This window comes from Symphodus melops (assembly GCF_947650265.1).
Source record: "Symphodus melops genome assembly, chromosome: 1".
NCBI classification, from domain to species: Eukaryota; Metazoa; Chordata; class Actinopteri; order Labriformes; family Labridae; genus Symphodus; species Symphodus melops.
In genome coordinates, this window is record NC_136691.1 from 50,725,329 (window position 1) to 50,742,089 (window position 16,761).

Here is a 16,761-nt window from a genome sequence, read left to right on the forward strand (position 1 = left end):
GTTGGCAGTGCCCATTGTTAAATACAAAACCAAGGCAAACTCTGCGTCACTTGTTTTTTGCACTGGCAGCGCCCATCGTTGACACAGAAACTAAGCAGTTCAGCGTTTTCAGCGCTCAGCGTCCAGAGCGTAAAAATGCCCTCACTGTCAGCCGTTTCATGTCGCTGTGCTCTCTGTTTAAAACAGTTAAACTTTTGGAACAGCACTGCGCATCTCCATTTCTCCCTCACCCGTCATTTCAAATTGAAGAAGGGGCGAGACTTCTGATATAAGTTCTTTAACAACAGAGCCGAAGGCATTAATTTGACACGTCTTTTCAAGGTTACAATTTTTAACCTTTTTAGCTGCTGCTAATTCCACTAAACAGTTAACTTACATTGTTGCATGTTTTCTTGGTAATGTTTCCTCAAAAGAAGGAAACAATTAAGCACAAAGATCTATTTAAACAAACCTAACCGATAAGAAGGGCTCTGAAAACGAGGTCTCGCGCGCTGCCAGTGCAAGAAGTGCCGTCAATGGACACAGGCCTGTTATCCTACAGCACTGCCCCAGAGGCTTTCTACCACTGTGTTTAAAGATGTGAGAAAATGTACCATTGAGAACAAATGTGAAACAGTTTTTGGTTATTAAAGTGCACGCACTCACACACCATCAATTAGCAGCAGTATGTATTTACATAGAAATGTGGTTCAGCACTCTCACAATAAAAAAAAATCAACCATTTCAAAGTCAAGATGAAATTCCCTTAAAATCTAAAGTATGAAGAGGAGAAAAAGCACACTATCTAGTCTTGTCAGTAGTTTCCTCAGCTTGACCTCTAGTGATGACAAAAAAACTAAAAATGTTGTTGAATGGAAGAGAAATTAACAAAGTTAAACAAAAGTAAAAAAAAAAATTCAAACCGTCATGCAGAATATCATCCTTACTTTACATACATACAAAATTAATTTCTTTTTTTTCTCTTTTAAGAATAGATTCTGTAAACACTGCTTTAGGTCCTTTAGGTACCCTTTGTCCACATTCCTGCTACAATCTGTTTCTGCAGAAAATAGTCCGAGGCTCCAGCAGGTTGAACTCTCCGTTAAACTCCTCAGCCCGTCTTAACTTGCATGCCATCCGTCCCATTCTACCTTAAAACCACAGAGAGAGAAGAAACTAGAGGAATTAAGTGGAAGCTCTGGTGTGGTGATGTCTTGATGTGGGTGTTAGACATTTTTAAATACCCACAAAGACCACATGTAGATAAAAAAATAGAGGATAATAGAGAAATGGGCGAGTGGAGTAAGCTAGGGACAGTCCACAAGGCTAGAATATACAGTAGATAAGGCATAGCATGGGAAGAGGTTGGGAGGATTTGGATATGGGGTCGGCACATCAGGCAGGCTGTACGCCTTTCCGGTACAGTTTGAAAGATGTGGGTTAGAGCATGTGATCTGGCGTTCGTAAACGGTAGTGAAGGATTTTTCGACGTTAATTCAGAGGCCTTGTAGGAACTCTTGGAGCTGCCTGACGATCTCCGTGTCCACCGTCTCCATCAGGGCCCCGAAGCCCTGGTCCCCCATGAGGGCCTGCTGCGCCTTCAGCTTCTCATAGACGTACTGCTGCAGGGAAACGCTGTGCACCGGGTCCTCCAGGGCCAACTGTCAAAAACAAAAAATGGAAAATTACAGTTAGGACGTCGCCTGAAGAAGTGTTTCCAAATCAGCTTTTTTATGAGACTTTTACCACAGCCACAAAGATATTACATTTACCACCAGAAGATGTTCTGCTCAAATTCTCTCTCACGCACTGTCAGACTTTTAATACCTTCACAAACTATTAAACCTGACAGGGGCATTTCCAGTGGTGATATTGCAAAATGAAATTTCTGATCAAATAAATTGCTTTTTGTTAATAGTTAAAATTATACTCCCCAAACAAGATGCTCTGCAGAAAAAAAGTGGTGCACAAAACATGCAGGTTTAATTTCTTTTTCAGTCCTTCTCTTTATGCAGGGAGGTCAAATACTCTCGCAGGAATTAAAGATTCGATTCTTCCTTTGAACTGTCGTAGCAAATCTGGATTTAGGGGATTTCCTTTTGTCTTATTGTTTCTTGCACATTTTCTAGAACATCTTGTAAATGGATTCACGCCTGGTGTTGGCTTCGTTGGGATGGGATTTCATTCTTGGTTTTATCGGTGAAAATAGCTCGCTTGTGTGCTCGCGTCACCGTGCTTCACAGTCAGGACACAAAGCCCGGCTTTTCTCGCACCTCGTATTTCAGCAGAAGGAATCTTCTCAGTAGTCAACTGAATATTTAGCACATGCCATCAATCTTTAAAGGTTCTTCTGCGACCTCTAGCCTGTTAGGTTGCTATAATGCTATGGCAGCACACGTCGTATTATATCTTTTTATAGTCTGTGAATGAGTCACAGAGTCATAATACAGAGAGTGTATACTAGTTTGGCTTTGGCCTTACAGTCTGCAGCAACACTACACATTGCGTTCCATTATGAGAGGGTGATATAAACCCTGTAAAAAAACAAAAAGTAATCCTTCTTCACAGTCAAGCACACACATCCAGGTCCTGGAAAGGAGCTCTATCTGAGCTGGAATAAAGACGCTTAATTTGATCAAACTGACATTGTTCTCCTCTTTAAATGCAATTATCCTCTGCTTCCTACAACCAGCTCTGGTTTGTAGTGTACACGTGGCTGGGTTAGAGGACGGGGAATAGATTTGTTTAGAATATCTGAAAGAACAGAAAAGCCTAAAAACACAAAGCCGCAGTGCATTGTGGGCCTACATTAAACAGAGGAAATCTGCTGCAGTGAAACACGAACGGACCATATATCTCTCCGTCTCCCCCTCATGTGACCGTGAGGAGATGCTTCCCATGACAACGTAACGCGGTACATAAGGAGAACAGCGAGCCGACTTTGTCCTCAGGTGGAATGCAGATGTTACTTTTCTTTGAACTGATCCCACACACCATAAAACTAATTTGAGGTTGTGAAATATTGGATGTGACAGACATGATGTCACAGCGCCCTCCAAGTGAACAATGGTGTTTCATCATTTCAAAGTGTGAGCGATTAGTGTGAAAATACCGTGACCTCGACCGATAACCACAAAATTACAACGTTCATCAGTTCCTCATCGAGTCCTCGGAAAAGTTGTGTGGCAAATTGAAAATATTCTAATGAGGAAAGCTAATGCATTTGGCAAAGGCTGTCATAAAAATGAAGTATTTCATTCCCATGAGTCAGCCAAAGTCAAATGGAAGTCCACACACACGTTTAACTCCTTCACTTTCAGAGAGGCGATAACATAACCATGAAAAAGTCGCCCAGGAAAACACGCGCTGCATTAGCAACGGCCGAACAATGTTAGTTCAAAAAAGTTCAGGAAAAGGCAAAGCAGACCTGCTGTAAGCATTTCTCACTCAAGATGATTGAGTGTATGCAACCGCTGCCAATTATCTACAGTACACAGAAGACCGTACTGGAAAATATGTTTTGACAAAGAGGGAAAAAAAAGAGAGCTGAGGGTTGGATGACTCGAGCCGACACATTTCTCTGAGCAGGCACACCGTCATTTATTTTCTGTGAAGTGAAGAAAAAGTCAATCACAACAGCTCAGAAAAGTTTGAACGCCTGTCACTGTATGTAAATAAATTACATGAATAGATGTGTCTGCTTAAATCTGACTGTAGCGGCTGCATGGGGGGGGGGGGTGATCCCTCTCGTGTTAGTATGCATGTCTGACTGTGTGGAGCTCCTGTTGTGCCGTGCGTTCGCATCACTATTTGGATTCACAGACTGGGACAAGCATACAGTATTATGCTGTCGTCAAATCAATATGAATGTACAAAGACGTGGTGGGCTTCGTTATGTCACATCTGGGGGGAAAAAAACGAAAAACAAAAAGATCCAGTGTTTCCAATATGGCGACTGCCTTCAACAGGCTTCAAAATTCTGCTCAGAAACCAACGGGTGACATCACTCAGACTTTGTCCATGTTTTATACAGTCTATGGTTTGGACCATGGTATTCTGCCCGAACGATATTTTGTCCCATTCCTATTTATCCATATTAAGCATGACAGGTTGCACCTCTTAATTACAAAAGGCTTGCTACTTAATTCTGAGCACCTGTTGCTTTTATTTCCCCACAGATAAATTACTGTTATCATGTTATATCGCTTGACCCTCCTCCTCAAACCTTTTGAAAGCAGGTCAGTAAGACGAACACGCGACAAAAACTCCTCAGTGACGAAATGTCTTTTATCGGCTATGAGAGAAAAACTGGACCTGTGGACAAACCTGTTCTTACAGTCCCACAAGAGCCCAACCAACTGCACTGACAAATCTGTGCGTCCTTAGAGAGGCTGAGTATTGTAATGATGACTCTTGGTGTGTAGCCAATCAGTGGAAAGAATACTTGTCATGCTAATTAGTTCTTTGTCATTTACAGTGCAATCAAACTAGTGAAGAGTGGCTGGTGGAGAGGGGCTTAATGGAAAAGCTGTCATCAAACCTGCATAATTACCCTCAGCTCAAGGACCTGCTGGACTCCGTGTGTGTGTGTGTGTGTGTGTGTGTGTGTGTGTGTGTGTGTGTGTGTGTGTGTGTGTGTGTGTGTGTGCGTGTGTGCGTGTGTGTGTGCATTTGTAAAAAATGTGCGGGATGTCTGTTTTAAATCCTGTCCAAAACACCACATCTGTAACTTGTATAGTATGAATAACAAGGTAAATTTCCAATGATTTTTGATCATAGTATTCCAGTCTGAGCTTATAGTGATCCCACACTTAGACAAAAGTCCTCATATTTCCAGCAGGAGCTGCATGTATGTCTTTTTAACTTTATCCAGAGTTTCTTTTACCCGCCCCCTCCTGTTTTTTTTTTCTGCTGAAAGTGTGAGCAAGAACGCAGCAGGATATAATCAGGGGAATTCAACTCAAGCGAGTGGGAGGGGGCGATGATGTTTATTCCCTCCAATTGATCCGTGTTTTGCCTCAGAAGACCCCCTGTCCCCACCTTTCTGTCTGAGCAGAAGAGTCTCCTGCTTTGAGGTGCACATGTGAAAAACCAGCAGAATAATGGAGGCTACGTTAAACGTTGTACAAAGTTTTGACTTGTGGGTGCAATTTCAGCTGGTTCATCTCACTACACATCATTTACAGAAAGAGCAGACTATAATCTGAAGAAGCTCACGTCGAAGAAAGATTAGAGGGATGACATGCTATCTGTCTTTCAACACGCTTAAATCATAGTAACAGTATGTGCACAAGTACACTACCAGGTGGATTACAGACTTCTCTTATCCAGAGGGAATGTGCCAGATGTGCAAGGATCGCAAAGTAATATGTACTATGTGAACTTCAACACAGCATACGCCTGTGTTAGAGTTTTTAGATCACGGTCACTCTGAGTAAATGTATATGCAATGTGAAGCGACGGGCTAACTAAAGAGCGCTAACATTAGCGGGCTAACTAAAGAGCGCTAACAATAGCGTGCTAGCACGCGATGGGAGGAGGCGTTTGAGATGTGTGGCTGGTGTTGAGCAGAGGCTTCAGTATTACAGAGGGGTTCGACAAAAAGCAGGGTTGTTTTTTTTTTGTTTTTTTTTTCATACTGTAGCTCAAGGGCGACATCTACTGGATCAACAAGTCGCACAGTCTTCCTTTAAAGCTCCTGTCGGGAGTTTTAAGACTGGTTATACCGTCAGCAAAAAGACTGATTATCTGTTTATGGTTATTACGTCTGATGTCTGTTATACAGCTGCTGGAGACACTGCATTGTTTGACATATTTCAAGACAAATATTGAAGATATGTGAACCAGATAGTTATAAAAAAAAAGCTACTATTGCACATGAGCAGGGTAACATCAGCCAAGAGATGGTCCCCGAAATCGACACAGGAGCTGCTAATTGGTGATTAGAGCAGAATGTAAACAGGACAACGGTAAACTTAAGGGCTTAAATGCAGCAGGTTTCAGATATCCAACAACAGAGTGCTGAGATGAAGAGCAGTATGCTGAGGACACCTGCCGTGCTGGGACTCCAAATACATAAACCAATAGGATGAGTGGAGGCTATGAATAAGAACAATAAGCATGATCTGCTGTCATCCCAGAGGAAGACAAGAGATAAAGAGGATGGGGAAACAAAGGAAGCACAGTGCAAGAAGAGGTGACGATGTGATTGGAAGGCAGAGAAGGAATGGGAAAAGGTACGTAAAGTGGGGACAAGGAAACACAGCAGCCACAAAGAAAAGGTGTATTGACAAGAAAAGAAAAGATGTTTGCAGAAACCGGCATAATGACGCCGAAGTGAGGAACGCCATGAGGATAAACAAGGGGTGAAAACAGCGTGGCGTGGAACGCATAAGAGTCACAGCTGTAGCTCTTGTTGAGGACAGAGAGGAGAGGAGGAGGAAAAACAGAGAAGTGGGCAACGTGAGAGGAGGAGGAAAAAAAATATGAAGAGAGACAGCTGAAATGAAAGCCCTTATCTCTAACGCAATGTCTGGGCTCCAGCTGCCCATTTCCACAGCTAACACGCGTTCAAAGTTTATTCTGAAACAGGGGATCTCCATAAACAACATGTTTCATACACACAAAACAAACATGCAAAGTATGTTTATTGTTCTTAACCAGAGGTCTCCAGCCTGTTTTCATCTGAGAGCTACTTTGAAAAACATGGAATTAGCCGTGAGCCACTTTCATCACATTGCTTTTGTTTAGTCACAGAGCACAAACCAGCCAGCTCAAGTTAGCTACTTCTTATATAAAGGTGTTACATATCAATACTCAAAGTGCTCAAAGACACTCTGTGCCATTGTATTGAAACACATTATGCCTCAGCACTAGCAGGCATTATTTGAGCCCTGCAAAAATGTCTCATCCACTGCATGCATCATTTCCTTCATCAATACGCCATCCATAAATGGTTTGTGTAGTTTCTTGGGAAGGTGCGCCACTTTCTGTCGCTGCGTTTGCCTTCTTTGTCAGTTGGGTGAATGGAGGTTGCTGTTTTTTAAGTGTTAATTTCAGCATTCTTCTTGGATCTTATCTTTCTGCCAGCAGAGAAGTTCGATACCGCAGATGACGCGCACACCCTTCCCCCCCCCCCCTCCCTGAGCAAATAGCATATGTGTCGCAGAAGGTTTGTGAAAGTCACCAAACTCCTCGCTTTAGCTCTGCTGGCGCGTGATTGGTTCGATTTAGGTGTTGACAAACTTGACAAGAGTATCATGTATTTCTCTTCACAACTGTTGGCCTATCCTTTTATTTTCTATTATATGGAGTGGCTGTGGCTCAGTGGTTCCCAAACATAGACGATGCCATTCACACTGTGTCATTCTGTGGGAAACACTCACATAATAAATGAATATATAATACAGACATTATATTATAAATGTATTTATTCTTTAAGCTTCTGGGCTCAGCATGTTCTGTCGTTTCCATTGCATTCCTCTTGTCACTCATTTTTTCAACACAATATTCTGCTCTGCACTCTGGAAAAGAATCAAGAGGACATTAAAGGATGCCAAGTCAAGCAGGCAATTGCGAACTGGAGTTAATGATGCAACAACTTGCACTTTCCCAGGCCTTATCTTATAAGCAACGGTGTCTTATTCTGCAACTCCACAGACAGTACATGAGCGTGTGTGTGTGTGTGTGTGTGTGTGTGTGTGAACATACGCTGCCTTCAGTGTGATGAAATCAGCTGCAGGGCTGAACCACTGAAGTATAAACTAAGAACTGTATTGTGTAAGGGGATGCTGACAGCTCGGGTTTCAGAGGATTACACTGTGGGCAAATGTTAATTACATCAGCTAATTTATGACACATTCATCTACAGGACCTCGCCAGCCGGTCGCCCTCGGCAATGCTGACAAGATACGTGAAGAGCTCTCAAGTGGTCAAATCTGACTCAGTGCATCATGTTGGACTAGACTCATATTTCTCAGTGTCAGTTAGACACTAAGCCAAGATTCAGATCATTCAGACTGGGGACTCTTACAACTTGACTGACTCGTCTGAGAGCATCACATGAAACAGTCGACAAAGAGCTCTGCAGGGGGGCCAGTGATGAGTCGATCAGCCCCATGGGCAGGATGTTCAAGCTTGAGAAAGTGTTGTCAAGCTGAATGGTGACACTAAGGAGTTAAAGCTATAGTGAATTCAAAGTAATAGTGAATTTGAATGATCGCAAGCGCTATAGACAATGTTTTTTTGTTTTTTTTTTAACAAAGACTACGTTAACCCAATAAAAAAGCCAACATGGTTATTTGTTATGTTTCTTAATTAATAGAGTAAAAACCAGTAGGGATGGAGCAATACACATGTGCCACAGTATTGTGTTCACAATAAGATTTCTTTTTTAGAACTTTTTTTTGTGAAAAAAATTGAATAGATGTCATTTAAAAAAAAAAAAAATCTAATAATCTTTTATTGGAAATGCACAGTATGTAAAATCTGCCACCAGGGGGCTCTCATTAAAAACAATAACAAAAGATAACGTTGATGCTAGCGGGGAAACATGGGAGTTCTCTCTGCTATTTTTTTCATTCATAAATATATTTGAATGTAAACATTGTCATACAATTCTACATACTACACCTTTAAATTCACTAAAAATAAAAAAAACCCAAAATAACGCTTTGTTTTAATTTGCTCTAATTGTGAATGTCAGATGACCAGGTCCAGGACCAGTGTGTAAAGTACTGTATGTACATTACACAGAGAAGTCCACACTGACCTTTGCAGCGGTCTTTAACAAAACATTATTTTCTTTATAAAGATACAACTGTACATATATATTATGTAGAAGAAAAAAAAACACTACTGGAAATAGGAACATATTTTTTTAAAGCACAGATCTTAACATGTAAAAACACTCAAAGATTTTAGCGGATCATTAATGAGAGCCTTTTCAGAAACACATATCTGTCGTATTGTTTATCGATCTGGGTTACACTGCGTCAGGTTAGACCGGCTGTACACCTACTCTGTGGCTGGGGTGAGAAGCATTTAAAATACCAACATGAAACCAACATGAAAATAAACACATATTGTCAGTTTAGTTTGCTTCTGTAGATCATATACAGAAGAGGCCTCACTATAGATTTTCACTCAGTTTCACTAACAGTTCATAAATCCTCACAGGAGCTTTAAGTTTTAAAACGGGGTGTATGGAGTGGACAATTCTGTCTAATATGAAAGGGTTTCAGTCCAGGTTCTATTGTTGACATTCAGGTGATAAGCTCAAGAAGGTGGAATGGAAGAATGACTCTCTCTTCTTATCCCGTGTGCCTGTCATTCTCAATTGAATCATTTTACATGTTTGATAATTAAAACTAGTATCTAGCCTCACCAGTGGCACAGAAAGCGTGCGGGGGAGAAAAAGTACAAAACAATGTGCAAATTGTCTGCTGTGATGTGCTCCTGAGTGACAGTAGCAATTATTTTAAGATCCACTTAAGTGCAGTTCACCCCAGGTCACCTCCTACCTCATCACAATTACCTGAGACAAACTGTGAAGATTCGCAAGGCACATTCTTTTCGTTGGTCGCCCTTACCTCAGGGGAAAGAACATGCAAGAATTATTGTTGCTGTGTTCAGTTATTTTCCCCCGATCTGTTCTATAGAGACAAAATAAATCTTTTGCATGATGACGATGCAAAAATCTAATGTTTAATTATATACAATTTGTCTGAAGTTACTTCTTACAAATCTCCCTCGGGATCAATAAAGTATCTATCTATCTATCTATCTATCTATCTATCTATCTATCTATCTATCTATCTATCTATCTATCTCTACACACATAAAAAGCACATTTCAAATAGTGTCTGTAAGAATGTTTCGAGGACCGAGAACAATGCCCTGCAGGATTCCTGTTTATGTCTCGTAAACCACCCTTTTTCTCTTTGACATAAAAAAATCAATTCATCAATATTCTAATTGAATGACAATGTGAAACCTGCCCGTTTAATTCTTGGATGTCATAGTAACCATGTTGTCTACACCGTCATTTCTCCAGTGTTGCTCGACTCAAACAGACTCTTGGTCAATTTAGCATTTCCTTTATTATCTGGGGCATGATGTGGGTTTTAATAAACTAATAAACTCTCCTCGAGAGCTTGTGAAGGGTTAACATAGTGCATATGATGGTGCTCACACACAAAAGTGCAATATTTACAATATTTGTAAGGCTCATCGTTTTATCTTCGATTCAAAATCAGGGCAGCAATTAATCAGGCAGCTTTAAGACCTATATTAGAAAACATTAAGAGCATTAATCAACTTCTATCTCATCTTCATTTAATTTACTTCTGCTAATAAATGAAATCAATTTGTTTCCTCTTGCTAATGGATGCATAATCTCTCTCTCTCTCTAGATCATTTTAATTCTTTTTTCAAGAGCAACAACTGTAGGAGTATTTACACAACAACTTCTCTTGGCATGCTCACCTAAATATGACATCAGAATGTGACCGGGGATTTACATGTGTTTATATTTGATAGGATTTTGTGTGAAGCGTTTTGGATTGGTTTATTTGAGGCACGTTGTCCGTAAGAGCGAAAACAGATTTACATTTTGAAGTTTGGATATCAAGGAAGATCGTGATCACGGCGTGTGGATGTGTGCGGAAAGTTGAAAGCAAACAGAGAGACAAGGGGTGGAGTTGATGAGCAAAGAGATGAACACAGTTTTACCCCGCAGGGAGGTGTAGCTACAACAACATAATAAGTAGAGTGAAAACATGAGCCAGAAGAAAACATCCAAGTGGTGACTGAAGGACAAAGGCAATCTGCATGAAGATAAGCATCACTGCTCGCTTGACGGTCCACAAACCAAATATTCCTGCGCAGGGAGGGGCGGGGGAGATGAGGCCGAAGAGGAGAAACAGGAGTGATGAGGGGAGTAAAAGAGCGATGATGAGAGGAAAGCATAGAGGGAGAGTGACATGCCTCCCCGCTGTGGCTCACTGATAAAGAAGCACTAGTCTTCATGCCTTCATGCATGAGAGTAGAAGATAAATGAGAGGCAGGATGAAAGGAGGAGAGAGACAGAAGAGATGTGAGGGAAGTCGAGGGGCTCTGGTAGTTGCCTAGTTAGCAGATGATGAGAAAAAAAAATCTGAAAAGACGGAAGAGAGAGAGAGAGAGAGAGAGAGAGAGAGAGAGAGAGAGAGAGAGAGAGAGAGAGAGAGAGAGAGAGAGAGAGAGAGAGAGGGGGAGAGAGGGAGAGAGAGAGAGAGAGAGAGAGAGAGAGAGAGAGAGAGAGAGAGAGAGAAAAAAAAGTTATGATAATGCTAATTTGTGCCTGTGACTGTTAAAAGTTGAACTGCATTATTTACTCCTGTTTATCAAAAGTTGCTTGTTGTTTGATTCTTAACAATAAAAAGCTGTGTCGATTACTCTTTGAAGGCATCTCTAAAAAAACAGTCAAGGTGGCACGTTAGAACTTTTGCAGCATGCCTGCCTTTCTGTGATTATTTACATCACTGAATAAAATGTGCAAAGGTCTTTTTGCATTTGTATATATGGAAACATATGTGAGAGTGTGGCTAATGGATATTATGCATGAGAGGGAAAAGTCTTTCTATATGTGAGCATCTGTTGGCTGGTGCACTGGTCTAATGGGAATTGGTCTGCTCAATATCCGCATCTGACACTACTCCCATTACCTCAGGATTCTGCAACGCCAACTCCTGCAAACATCATTTATCTACACGTGTCCCCATGTACACTTAAGGACACCTGCATACAGGCCTGTGTTTGTATTGTGTGCAGGAAAAACAGATTCATGTTTACCAGTCCTGTGGAAGAGCTAACCCCTCAGGAATATATCTAATATATTTCAATTGTATCAGAGGTCACACACTGCTTTAAGCATTGGTGCCTCCTGATTGAAGTCTGTGGACGTTTCAAGTTTTTTTGTCCTTTACTTAAAATGCATTACAGTTGCCCGAGCTCACAAGTGGTAAACATGAACTGCAAGCACAGGAGGAACTTTAAGATACTTTCAGTGACCTACCAGTGGAAAGGCTTCATTACTTACCAAGTATAAAAAGAGATTATGTCACTGTTTTCAACATGCATTCCTGAAAATTTCTAGAAAATGTCCGACCAGCCTGTCTCTGATATCGCCCAGATATGCCCTTGTACATGTGACCTTCACAGCGGGAGATTCAGGAGGCAGGATACAGCATGATGTAAAAAAGGACAAAGAGGACGTCACAGTGACATGTTAAGAACATATCAAGGTGGCAGATGAATCAACACAGTGCACCGCTATGATTATAGCGATTATGCTAGATTACAGCTTGCTATGTTTTCACCCTACTTCTTTCAGAAAGATAAAGCCGGAGTGAAATAATTTGCCCATTTCTGCACACACATGCAAGCTCACTCTTAAAATATCAGATGTTATCGTTCACATTTCATAACTTTTCCAGAGCCACTAGAGATATTCAGTTGAGACAGGCTCAGTACTCCCCTTGATTGGTGAGCTGATCTAAATCTGCCAATTAATGGAGTTCCCCTTTATAATTCATCTAAATTACAATAAGCACCATTAGCCTCCTGGCTGCAAAGCAGGGCTTTTATATTACTGAAGGTAGAAATTAGATTAAGACCGTGATCATTTCAATGGGAGGAATTTAAACTCATTTAGAGACGGACTTGATTTTGGCAAGCAAGATTTTGCGCATCTGTGTTCGAATGTTTGCAGCTAATTCAGACTGTCTGGAAAACAGTTCTATTGTGTACTCTATAGTGTGTAATGTATCAGCCTTCACAGTGTAAAAAAATAATTTCCCCATTGGGGATCAGTGAAGTATCTTTTTCTTCTATTGAAATAAAAGAGAGGGAGACGAAGAAAGCAGGGTTTTTAGGCATTTTTCAGCTCAACTGTCTTCTAGTCTAGTTCTGCCTCCCACTTCTTGTGCTGCTTCCAACACATTTGTTAAAAGGCCTTCAGTGTCTCTCTGGAAGAAATAGGCAGCCTCTTGCCAATCCAAGTTTTTGAGGGACATGAACAGCAAGGGTCTGTTTACAGAAACATAATACTTGTGGTAGCAGAAAATATTGAATACAGCGATATATCATAATCCTGATTTCTTTGATATACTCAAGGAATCATTGGTTTCAAATTCTCTGGTTGTAAGTAGCCTAGTGGTTATTGAGTGCCCTATGTACAAAGGCCATAGTCCTCCAAGAGGGCAGCCTGGGTTTTTAATCCAACATGAGTTTTAATGTAACCTTCAGTCAAGTCCCATTGTACTGACATGATCAGATTAGTGAGGTCAGTAAAACTGAGCTGGTGTTAACTCCAGTTTTGTCCTCGATGAACTGCTGCATTTCCTATTTCTTATTTTACCACTGAGCATTAATATGCTCTGTGGAATAAATTATTAATAAAAGCCTGAGGCATAACTCCTTTCCTAACATGCCAGTCAGCTTTAACTAAAGTCGATTACATGTTGACATGCACATGTCAACCGTTTCTGCTGTCAGATGACAGCGCCGAGACGAAACTGAGATTTCAATGGCTCAAGTTTTGACATACCGAAACACATCTTGTACTTGTGTGCAAAGAAAAAAAAAAGATAAAGACAATCTTGAAACACAGAAGGATGTGTGAATGACAAAACCTGCAATTTTCAATCAGTGATACTCAAACCCACAACAGGCAATGACACAGTTGGAGGCAACTGAACAAAGACTGGCTGTGTTAAGCAGCAAAATCAACCATCTTTTTTGTAACGCGCTCCATCTTACATCCCACTTTCTCCCCCCAGAGGTTGTTACACAAGAACCAGAGATGTAAAAATATCATTCCTTTGTGGTATTTTAGTATTGATGACAACAATCTTGAAAACTCAGAGATGAAAGTTGGACTTTAATGCTGTTTCATGCCTTTTTTTTTTTTTTTTTTTTTTTCAATGCATGATCAAAGTTTTCATATTTATATATAGTCGTGTCGAACAGCTTTACAGTACGATGAGCTGAGAGACAAGGTCATGTACATTCATCAGTGTTTTATATCATGAACAACTATTGATCTACCATACGGACAGGAAGGCAGCTCCATTTAACTTTCATGAAATCAGTTACTCATTGAATTTAAGAAAGACAAAAAAGATCAGGGCAATATTCAAACAAAAACAAAGACAACAGGGTAAACTTTCGTCCCTAAACAACCACACACCTTCCTCCTATTCTATGGCTCCGTTAGCTTATGGTCTCTTGACTTAGAGGGAGGATTAGAATTTAATTGCAGTAATTTTCCTCACCAAATGAGGCGGCACAAATTGTAATCGTCTAATTAGTATTATAGTGGAGGGCGAAAATGTAAGAGCCCTTCAGCAGTGTGTCATAAGGGTGCATATTACCCAACACATGACTGTAAGCGTAGGAGTGTGCACATGTATGTATACATGTAAGGAAGTCTTAATATACTGGGAAAACATGGAGAAGCTGTCAATCAGCCTGGGGCATGCCACCCTCAGAAACTGAGTTGTTGGGGGAAAAAAGTTGAAGAAGAAAACACGAGGACTGCAAGAATTCTGAAGAAGCTGCTTAGTTGGTCAAAGATTTAACGCGTGATTAACTAGTGGAAGAACGCATTACGGGCTGGTTAGAAACTTGATATGTATAAAATAGAGGATAAAAACTGCTCATCAGCAGCAGAGTTATCTAGGCTTGGTTGAGGCTTCATTGTGGTTTGTGCTTGCTTCTCCACAAAGCCCTCATGAAGGCAAGCTATGTCCCATGTTAGAGGTTGCACCTTTCATTCAAATGTCTCCTCATTCCAGCAGCTAACAAAGGATCCATCCTGCATCCTTCGTGGCCCAACATATCCCAAGACCCATCGTGTGCCATTTCAAACAAGCTGGCAGATTCTCTAATGGTCAAGCAATACACTTTTAAATGAATGTGACTGGTTTCAACTCAGTGGAATAGCTACCAATACCAATGTAAGAAAAAAAACACAAAGGCCTTGAAGTAATGAGTTCTAAATGACTTAAGTTATGTTCACTAGTTCCAGTCCAGCAGTCAGGGATGCTAGGCAACAGGGTGACAGCTGCTGATGCAAACTGGAAATCTTTTGTTGACTAGACCGTCTCATTTCAGATTGCCCTGAACGGTACACACTGGATACAAAGGATGCTATGGATACGGCTGTATTGAGACACAGGTGTTGTGAAAAGGAGAGGGCTTTACTCCATGATCCGTAACCTTCATCACTGAAATTAATTTGTCAGCAAATCGAAGTCAGCTTCTATATTGTCCCTGAAGCACAATTAAATGGAAGCAAAATGGTTCTGAGGATGACAAGGGCTGTGATGTAAAAAACAAAACCTGACGGATGTTTTTAGTGTCTGAAATAAATAGATGCCTAAAAATAATCCTAGCAATTAAAAAAAAAAAAGTCTGACTTTTTTCAGAAAAACGTCCCTCTGCTCCAGTGGACCAGGATGAGCCATTGGCTCTCACTTGGAGGACTCTTGCAATCGGGGCCTGACAGACAAGCTGGGTCAAACAGTGATATACGACATCCTGTCTGAAATCTGCTGTGCCATCTGGCAGCCACTGAAAACCCAATTTCTGCATTTGTAAGACAGGACTCAGGAGTAGAAAGATGCAGAGGGCACTTTTTGGGAGTCTTAAACTTTTTGGGTAAACAGAAAAAAGAAACACAGATGGGGGAAAGCTAGAAAACATGTTAAAAAAACAAAAACAAAGATCAAGAATGGAATTGTATACCATCAGTTATGTTTAGTCATGAGGACAATAAGAAGACATCATTTTGCTGGGATTATCAAAACCTGAATTTTCCACACATGGCTTTATCTGGAGGGCTTAACTGTGTTATTAATTTCCTTTAAGTAACAGTGATAAAAACATGACTTTGCACTGACATTTACTGCAAACCAAGTAAAACCAAAAATAGTGCTCTAAAATGTTTGCCATTTGTATCTTGTAAACACAAGAAATAATGTTTATTTTTTGCATGATTTCCATTTAAAGAACATTCTTAACTTTTGTTGAGCCCCCGCCCCCTTCATATCGTATCTCAAAGTTAAATCTTCAAAAGCTATGCACTGTTAATACTGCATCGTAGAGCGATAACTTATTTGTTTTTATCTTTCTGAGATTGAAATGTCTCATCCGAGCAAGAAAAATGTACAATTTGTGACTCAAACAAAGCCCATGTAAATGTTTGACACTGGAATCACCAAGGTTTGAACCAACTGGTACAAATATAATGGTGTAATGCAATATTTGCCTTTTGAAATCATTTGTATTCATTTCAACTGAGAGCAGAAACGTGTATATTTTGTTCATATTTACAAAGAGTGACAATGAACATCTCTCTGTTTGACATACAACAGAGAGATATGTGATTTTCTTGGTGTTTCTACTGGTTCCTGTTGTATTTATCATTCTTATGTAAATAACATAGCTTATTAAAATTGAACTTGATTATTACAATACAAACAGAACTCCATTCTGACTACTCTAATTCACTTTGAAGTATAAATGTTAGATAGAAATATTTTGCCTGGAAGATTCAATTAAACTCACACAGGTGCTCTTATTGACTTTCTCCAATATTGCCGAACTTTAAGTCATGATGCAGACGAGAAATCCTTCAACAAATAAAAGCATGCACTTTCATGCACGAGTCCCAAAAGAAAGTAACATTAAAAAAAAGATATAACTGAGGATATTGTTGTTGAATTCTGGATTGTAATC

The 16,761-nt window shown here is 40.3% G+C and overlaps 1 protein-coding gene across 1 annotated transcript in view; it reads right to left on the minus strand.

Annotated features, from left to right (window-relative positions):
- Nucleotides 1-651: 651 nt before the first annotated feature.
- Nucleotides 652-16,761, minus strand: part of ipo11 (importin 11) — a 125,473-nt gene continuing 109,363 nt past the window's right edge. The window contains exon 29 of the mRNA XM_079365452.1: nt 652-1,640. Coding sequence (XP_079221578.1) covers nt 1,476-1,640 — 165 coding nt within the window. The 3' untranslated portion in view covers nt 652-1,475. The remainder of the gene's footprint in view (nt 1,641-16,761) is intronic.